Source organism: Entelurus aequoreus, linkage group LG17 (assembly GCF_033978785.1).
Source record: "Entelurus aequoreus isolate RoL-2023_Sb linkage group LG17, RoL_Eaeq_v1.1, whole genome shotgun sequence".
Taxonomy (NCBI): Eukaryota; Metazoa; Chordata; class Actinopteri; order Syngnathiformes; family Syngnathidae; genus Entelurus; species Entelurus aequoreus.
Window position 1 is genome coordinate 2,906,508 of NC_084747.1, and position 9,283 is coordinate 2,915,790.

General features: G+C 37.5%; 1 protein-coding gene across 2 annotated transcripts in view; it reads left to right on the forward strand.

Annotated features, from left to right (window-relative positions):
• kank1a (KN motif and ankyrin repeat domains 1a) overlaps positions 1 to 9,283 on the forward strand; it is a 453,264-nt gene that overhangs the window by 98,734 nt on the left and 345,247 nt on the right. The window contains exons 5-7 of one of the 2 annotated variants that reach the window (XM_062024418.1): positions 4,369 to 4,465; positions 7,270 to 7,476; positions 8,750 to 8,837. The exons of the other annotated variant lie outside the window; for it this stretch is intronic. Of the exons in view, the coding sequence (XP_061880402.1) occupies positions 4,369 to 4,465; positions 7,270 to 7,476; positions 8,750 to 8,837 (392 nt within the window). The remainder of the gene's footprint in view (positions 1 to 4,368; positions 4,466 to 7,269; positions 7,477 to 8,749; positions 8,838 to 9,283) is intronic. 2 annotated transcript variants of the gene reach the window in all.

Sequence of the window (9,283 nt, forward strand, 5' to 3'; positions counted from 1 at the left end):
AAAAGTCCCATATATTTTTTTTTTTTTACCAATTTTAAATAAACGTCAAAGGCCCGAAGATAGTCTATTATAGTCATGACATTAAAATGTAGACAGTTTAAAAGTTCCTTCATAGCAACCCTGCTGTGTGTAGCTTTAATGCTAATGAGCAGTTTCAAAGTGCTTTTCATCCCAGTAATAAAATAATGTCTGCCATCAGCTTGTAACAGTGAATAATGGAGGAATTTGCCTCTGGAGTTCATTAATGATATAAATTGCTTTAAAAAGACTTAGACAGCACCTTTTAGCTCTTATTTCCTAAATGGTGCACACTACTGAATTGGGGTCTTATGGCCACGTATGTGGACACTTAAACTGCCATCTGGTGGTGTCAGAAGAGTATAACATACAATGGAATTTGGAAAAAAAAAAAAAGTGTAAAAATAAGAATTAGCATGTCACTAAACATGAAGTACACGTTTGTGTACTTATGGACTAAGTACATCATATCAAAATATGATTCTTAGTTTGTATTGTGATTCGGGTCCAATGAGCCCAAATAGCAAAGAGAAATAAATAAAAGCATGTAAACAAACAGCTTGGGCCTTAAGAGGTTAAGTAGACTGTCGAGTTTACAGTAAAAACTTTACTGTAAAAACTTAACTGTAAAAACTTAACTTTACTGTCTAATCCTCTATTTTCTTTATTATCCTTAACTTTACTGTAAAAACTTAACTTTACTGTAAAAACTTAACTTTACTGTCTAATCCCCTATTTTCTTTATTGTCCTTAACTTTACTGTAAAAACTTAACTTTACTGTCTAATCCTCTATTTTCTTTATTATCCTTAACATTACTGTAAAAAACTTTACTGTAAAAACTTAACTTTACTGTCTAATCCTCTATTTTCTTTATTGTCCTTAACTTTACTGTAATAACTTTATTGTAAAAAGCATGTAAACAAACAGCTTTGGCCTTAAGAAGTTACGTAGACTGTCGATTTTACAGTAAAAACTTTCCTGTAAAAACTTAACTTTACTGTCTAATCCTCTATTTTCTTTATTGTCCTTAACTTTACTGTAAAAACTTAACTTTACTGTCTAATCCTCTATTTTCTTTATTGTCCTTAACTTTACTGTAAAAACTTTACTGTAAAAACGTAACTTTACTGTCTAATCCTCTATTTTCTTTATTGTCCTTAACTTTACTGTAAAAACGTAACTTTACTGTCTAATCCTCTATTTTCTTTATTATCCTTACATTACTGTAAAAACTTTACTGTAAAACTTAACTTTACTGTCTAATCCTCTATTTTCTTTATTATCCTTAACTTTACTGTAAAAACTTAACTTTACTGTCTAATCCTCTATTTTCTTTATTGTCCTTAACTTTACTGTAAAAGCTTACTGTAAAAACTTAACTTTACTGCTAATCCTCTATTTTCTCTATTTTCCTTATCCTTAACTTTACTGTAAAAAACGTAACTTTACTGTCTAATCCTCTATTTCTTTATTGTCCTTAACTTTACTGTAAAAACGTAACTTTACTGTCTAATCCTCTATTTTCTTTATTGTCCTTAACTTCACTGTAAAAACTTAACTTTACTGTCTAATCTCTATTTTCTTTATTGTCCTTAACTTTACTGTAAAAACTTTACTGTAAAAACTTAACTTTACTGTCTAATCCTCTATTTTCTTTATTTATCCTTAACTTTACTGTAAAAACGTAACTTTACTGTCTAATCCTCTATTTTCTTTATTGTCCTTAACTTTACTGTAAAAAACTTAACTTTACTGTCTAAATCCTCTATTTTCTTTATTATCCTTAACTTTACTGTAAAAACTTAACTTTGCTGTCTAATCCTCTATTTTCTTTATTGTCCCTTAACTTTACTGTAAAAACTTAACTTTGCTGTCTAATCCTCTATTTTCTTTATTATCCTTAACTTCACTGTAAAAACTTTAACTTTACTGTCTAATTCTCTATTTTCTTTATTGTCCTTAACTTTACTGTAAAAACTTAACTTTACTGTCTAATCCTCTATTTTCTTTATTGTCCTTAACTTTACTGTAAAAACTTAACTTTACTGTCTAATCCTCTATTTTCTTTATTATCCTTAACTTTACTGTAAAAACATAACTTTACTGTCTAATCCTCTATTTTCTTTATTGTCCTTAACTTTACTGTAAAAAACTTAACTTTACTGTCTAATCCTCTATTTTCTTTATTGTCCTTAACTTTACTGTAAAAACTTTACTGTAAAAACTTAACTTTGCTGTCTAATCCTCTATTTTCTTATTATCCTTAACTTTACTGTCTAATCCTCTATTTTCTTTATTATCCTTAACTTTACTGTAAAAACTTAACTTTACTGTCTAATCCTCTATTTTCTTTATTGTCCTTAACATTACTGTAAAAACTTCACTGTAAAAACTTAACTTTACTGTCTAATCCTCTATTTTCTATATTGTCCTTAACATTACTGTAAAAACTTCACTGTAAAAACTTAACTTTACTGTCTAATCCTCTATTTTCTTTATTGTCCTTAACTTTACTGTAAAAACTTTATTGTAAAAAGCATGTAAACAAACAGCTTTGGCCTTAAGAGGTTAAGTAGACTGTCGAGTTTACAGTAAAAACTTTACTGTACTGTCTAATCCTCTATTTTCTTTATTGTCCTTAACTTTACTGTAAAAACTTTATTGTAAAAAGCATTAAACAAACAGCTTTGGCCTTAAGAAGTTACATAGACTGTCAATTTTACAGTAAAAACTTTACATTGACAACATTTTACTATAAATTATAGTGTTTTTTAAATTTTTTACAACATTTTATGGTAAGTGGGAAAAGAGCACCACAGTTTTTTGGTAGGTTTTTTAGGAAAAAGCTCGTCTGCTTAGTTGCCAGAATTTTGTGTTGAATTGACATTGATTTTACAACATGATATTGTTACTAAAGAAAACTGTACAAGTTTTTTTTTTATTCTGGCAACTTAGCTGCCAGTTTTTCTACCGTAAAAACAAATGTACCATCTTTGCATTTACGGTAATACACCGTTTAAAACTACAACCGTAGATTTTACAGTCAAAAACTGGCAGCTCAACAGAATTTTAACGCGAAAAACTTTATGATTTTTTTTAATATTCATATGCTGTAAAGAACAAGGTGAAATGTTCTGTCATTTTTATTAACTTGATGGGTAGTTTGCTGTAAAGTTAAGTATTTGAATTTATTTTTTATTTAGACAAAAACATGTTTGGAAAGTATGATAAATATACTGTAATATTTGTTATTAAAGTTATAAAAGGCGTGCAATTTCAAGCACGTACATATATACATGTATATATGTATGTATATATATATATATATATATATATATATATATATATATATATATATAAATATATATATATAATATATATATAATATATATATATATATATTATATATACTGTATATATATATATATATATATATACTGTATATGCATGTATGTATGTATATGTATATGTATGTACAGTGTGTATATGTATGTATGTATATGTGGGTTGCTTGGGCATTTTGTGGGTGTGGCACTGAACGGAGATGTTGACATGCGGAGTTTCAAGCACTCTTCATTCTCTAGCGGGTAGTTCTATTGTAACACAGCCCTAACAGTCAGTTAGTTGTAGTTCTATTGTAACACAGCCCTAACAGTCAGTTAGTTGTAGTTCTATTGTAACACAGCCCTAACAGTCAGTTAGTTGTAGTTCTATTGTAACACAGCCCTAACAGTCAGTTAGTTGTAGTTCTATTGTAACACAGCCCTAACAGTCAGTTAGTTGTAGTTCTATTGTAACACAGCCCTAACAGTCAGTTAGTTGTAGTTCTATCGTAACACAGCCCTAACAGTCAGTTAGTTGTAGTTCTATTGTAACACAGCCCTAACAGTCAGTTAGTTGTAGTTCTATTGTAACACAGCCCTAACAGTCAGTTAGTTGTAGTTCTATTGTAACACAGCCCTAACAGTCAGTTAGTTGTAGTTCTATTGTAACACAGCCCTAACAGTCAGTTAGTTGTAGTTCTATTGTAACACAGCCCTAACAGTCAGTTAGTTGTAGTTCTATTGTAACACAGCCCTAACAGTCAGTTAGTTGTAGTTCTATCGTAACACAGCCCTAACAGTCAGTTAGTTGTAGTTCTATTGTAACACAGCCCTAACAGTCAGTTAGTTGTAGTTCTATTGTAACACAGCCCTAACAGTCAGTTAGTTGTAGTTCTATTGTAACACAGCCCTAACAGTCAGTCAGTTGTAGTTCTATTGTAACACAGCCCTAACAAGGCCCTGACAAAAGAGAAATGTTGCATGATTGGTGACTCAAGCACAGCTTTTGTCTCGTGCTCCTCAAGGTCAGTCATCGCTAAAGTCCATCATGAAGAAAAAAGATGGCCGCCCGGACTCCAGCAGCACCAAGAAGAACCTGCAGTTTGTGGGCGTGAACGGAGGGTGAGTACCAACATGACCTCACTCCTTCGTCCGTGAGCGTTACTTGTGTGGCGCCCCCTGGTGGATCAGCTATGAGACCACATGAAGTCACTCCTTCATCTGTGATCTTTACTTGTGTGGCGCCCCCTGGTGGATTACCATGAATTGATTAACGTGGACCCCGACTTAAAGGCCTACTGGAATGACATGTTTTTTATTTAAACGGGGATAGCAGATCCATTCTATGTGTCATACTTGATCATTTCGCGATATTGCCATATTTTTGCTGAAAGACGATAAAGTTCGCAACTTTTGGTCTCTGATAAAAAAAAGCCTTGCCTGTACCGGAAGTAGCGTGACGTCACCGGAGGAAGGGCTGCTCACATTTCCCCGTTGTTTACACCAGCAGCTAGAGAGATTCGGACCGAGAAAGCAACGATTACCCCATTAATTTGAGCGAGGATGAAAGATTCGTGGATGAGGAACGTGAGAGTGAAGGACTAGAGTGCAGTGCAGGACGTATCTTTTTTCGCTCTGACCGTAACTTAGGTACAAGCTGGCTCATTGGATTCCACACTCTCTCCTTTTTCTATTGTGGATCACGGATTTGTATTTTAAACCACCTGGGATACTATATCCTCTTGAAAATGAGAGTCGAGAACGCGAAATGGACATTCACAGTGACTTTTATCTCCACGACAATACATCGGCGAAGCTCTTTAGCTACTGAGCTAACGTGATAGCATCGGGCTTAACTGCATATAGAAACAAAACAAATAAGCCCCTGACTGGAAGGATAGACAGAAGATCAACAATACTATTAAACTCTGGACATGTAACTACACGGTTAATGCTTTCCAGCTTGGCGAAGCTTAGCAATGCTGTTGCTGACGATGCCATTGAAGCTAACTTAGCTACGGAACCTCGACAGAGCTATGCTAAAAACATTAGCTCTGCACCTACGCCAGCTCTCATCTGCTCATCAACACCCGTGCTCACCTGCGTTCCAGCGATCGACGGTACGACGAAGGACTTCACCCGATCACCGATGCGGTTGGCGGCCCGGAGACGGAGGAAGTCAAGGTGATGTCGGCGGCTAGCGCGTCTGCTATCCATCTCAAAGTCCTCCTGGTTGTGTTGCTGCAGCCAGCCGCTAATACACCGATCCCACCTACAACTGTCTTCTTTGCAGTCTCCATTGTTCATTAAACAAATTGCAAAAGATTCACCAACACAGATGTCCAGAATACTGTGGAATTTTGAGATGAAAACAGAGCTTTTTGTATTGGATTCAATGGTGTCCGAATACTTCCGCTTCAACTGTTGACGTCACGCGCATACGTCATCATATCGAAACGTTTTCAACCGGAAGTGTGCCGGGAAATTAAAAATGTCACTTTATAAGTTAACCCGGCCGTATTGGCATGTGTTGCAATGTTAAGATTTCATCATTGATATATAAACTATCAGACTGCGTGGTCGCTAGTAGTGGCTTTCAGTAGGCCAGGGGTCGGCAACCCGCGGCTCCGGAGCCGCATGCGGCTCTTTGACCGCTCTAATGCGGCTCAGCTGCATACTTGCCGACCCTCCCGTTTTCCCAGCAGCTTACTTAACGATCTCCGTGCCTCTCCTAGATATCACTCGATGAAAATATTTTCAGATTTTTACCTTAACAACTGAATTAAGGGCATACCCTGATAGCTCTGCATTTATTGTCCTCTATAGGTTGGTACAAACAGCATGCCAGGCAGGTCCCATGTTGTATTGAGCTTGGACTCGTACACGTAGAAGACAGCAAGGCATACTTGCTCAACAGCCACACAGTTTACACTGACGGTTGCGGTATAAAACTGTTACGTTACAAATATGCGCCACACTGTGAACCCACACCAAAAAAGAATGACAAACACATTTCTGGAGAACCTGCGCACCGTAACACAACATAAACACAACACAACAAATACCCAGAATACCATGCAGCCCTGACTCCAAACCCCCCCCCCCCCCCCCCCAACCCTTCCGTGCGTCGGTTGAGGTGGGCGGGGTTTGGTGGTAGCGGAAGTGTCAGGGCTGCTTGGCATTCTGGGTATTTGTTTTGTCGTGTTTATGTTGTGTTACAGTGCGGATGTTCTCCAGAAATGTGTTTGTCATTCTTTTTTAGTGTGGTGCATATTTGTGCATATTTGTAACGTAACAGTGTTAAGGTTTTTTTCTACGGCCACCGTCAGTGTAAACTGTGTGGCTGTTGAACAAGTATGCCTTGCTGTCACAGACGTGTGCGAACAGAAGCCGCGTTCAACACGTGTGACCGAGCAGGTGCGCTATATTTGCAGACTGAAGAGGGTGCTAAAAGCAGTGCTATCAAGCCGTGCACCTCCAGGAGTCTCCCGGAAAAATTGGGAACGTTGGCAAGTATGACGCTGTCAATCGTCATTCATATAAACCTCGCGGGCCGCGTTAACATTAGGTTGTTGTGGCTCCCATTGTTTTTTTTAATTTGTGAAACTTGTCAAAATGGCTCTTTGAGTGGTAAAGGTTGCCGACCCCTGCAGTAGGCCTTTAAACAAGTTGAAAAACTTATTGGGGTGTTACCATTTAGTGGTCAATTGTAGGGAATATGTACTGTACTGTGCAATCTACTAATAAATATGTACTGTACTGTGCAATCTACTAATAAATATGTACTGTACTGTGCAATCTACTAATAAATATGTACTGTACTGTGCAATCTACTACTAAATATGTACTTTACTGTGCAATCTACTAATAAATATGTACTGTACTGTGCAATCTACTAATACAAGTCTCAATCAATCGATCAAAAGCTATGAGACCACGTCCAGCGACGACTCCAGCTCGGAGGACAGCAGCTCCTCCTCCGAGGACGAGGAGGATGGGAAAGAAACGGAGGGATTCCGGAAGTTGGAAGAGGAGGAGGAGGAGGAGGAGAAGAGTGTGAGGGATGAGTTCCAGCCGGAGGGAGCGGAGGACGTGGACGTGACCGAGGAAGGAGGTTTGGAGACCAGAGAAAGGTGAGGACATGTTTGCTGTGCTTCAGCCGGAGATGATGTTGTTGACACACCATGTGACCATGTGACTAGAGATGTCCGATAATGTCTTTTTTGCCGAGATTGTCCAAACTCTTAATTACCGATTCCGATATCAAGCGATACCGATATATACAGTGGTGGAATGAACACATTATTGTGCCTAATTTTGTTGTGATGCCGCGCTGGATGCATGAAACAATGTAACAAGGTAGTTACAAACGCATTTGTTTGTTTATTGTCAATTGTGTACTGGTAAAACAAACCCAATGCTAGTTTTGTTAGCCTGTCAATGGGATTGTCCATTGTATGTTGGCATTAAGCTAGCAGCATGAGGGCCAGCTTTTTGCTATTTCCGGTTAGTTTTGGACTCCCTCAGTTCCTGTTTTGTGCACCTTTGAGTTTGTTTTAGTTACCATTAGAGATGTCCGATAAGGGCTTTTTTGCCGATATTCCGATATTGTCCAACTCTTAATTACCGATTCCGATATCAACCGATACCGATATATACAGTCATGGAATTAACACATTATTATGTGTGATGCCCCGCTGGATGCATTAAACAATGTAACAAGGTTTTCCAAAATAAATCAACTCAAGTTATGGAAAAAAATGCCAACATGGCACTGCCATATTTATTATTGAAGTCACAAAGTGCATTGTTTTTTTTAACATGCCTCAAAACAGCAGCTTGGAATTTGGGACATGCTCTCCCTGAGAGAGCATGAGAAGGTTGGGGGGGGGGGGGGGGGATAGAGGTTAGCGGGGGGTGTATATTGTAGCGTCCCGGAAGAGTTAGTGCTGCAAGGGGTTCTGGGTATTTGTTCTGTTGTGTTTATGTTGTGTTACGGTGCGGATGTTCTCCCCAAACGTGTTTGTCATTCTTGTTTGGTGTGGGTTCACAGTGTGGCGCATATTTGTAACAGTGTTAAAGTTGTTTATACGGACACCCTCAGTGTGACTTGTATGGCTGTTGACCAAGTATGCCTTGCATTCACTTGTGTGTGTGAAAAGCCGTAGATATTATGTGACTGGACCGGCACACAAAGGCAGTGCCTTTAAGGTTTATTGGCGCTCTGTACTTCTCCCTACGGCCGTGTACACAGCGGCCTTTTAAAAAGTCATACATTTTACTCTTTGAAACCGATAATTTCCGATATCACATTCTAAAGCATTTATCAGCCGATAATATCAGCAGTCCGATATTATCGGACATCTCTACATGTGATCATGTGACCATGTGACTCTCCTTCTGAAGGCACGAGCTCAGCGAGAAGATGTTGGCTGCGTGCAACATCCTCCAAAGTCACCTCAGCGACCCCAAGGAGGTCGGCAGTAAAGAGATGGTGAGAATGTTTTTTCTTCACATCCATTTTTTTATTTTGTCATCCGTGCAAGGCTGTGTCATTGTCATTTGTATGTATTTTAAAGATCTACTGCCAAAATCATTGTCAAAGATCCTTTTTTTCACATGAGTACTCTGTTTTTAAAGATCTACTGCAAAAATGCTTGTCAAAGACCCTTTTTTTTACATGAGTACTCTGGTTTTAAAGATCTACTGCAAAAATCTCTGTCAAAGATCCTTTTTTGACATGAGTACTCTGTTTTTAAAGATCTACTGCCAAAATGCTTGTCAAAGATCCTTTTTTTGACATGAGTACTCTGTTTTTAAAGATCTACTGCAAAAATCCTTGCCCCAGATCCTTTTTTTTTACATGAGTACTTTGGTTTTAAAGATCTACTGCAAAAATCTCTGTCAAAGATCCATATTTTGACATGAGTACTCTGTTTT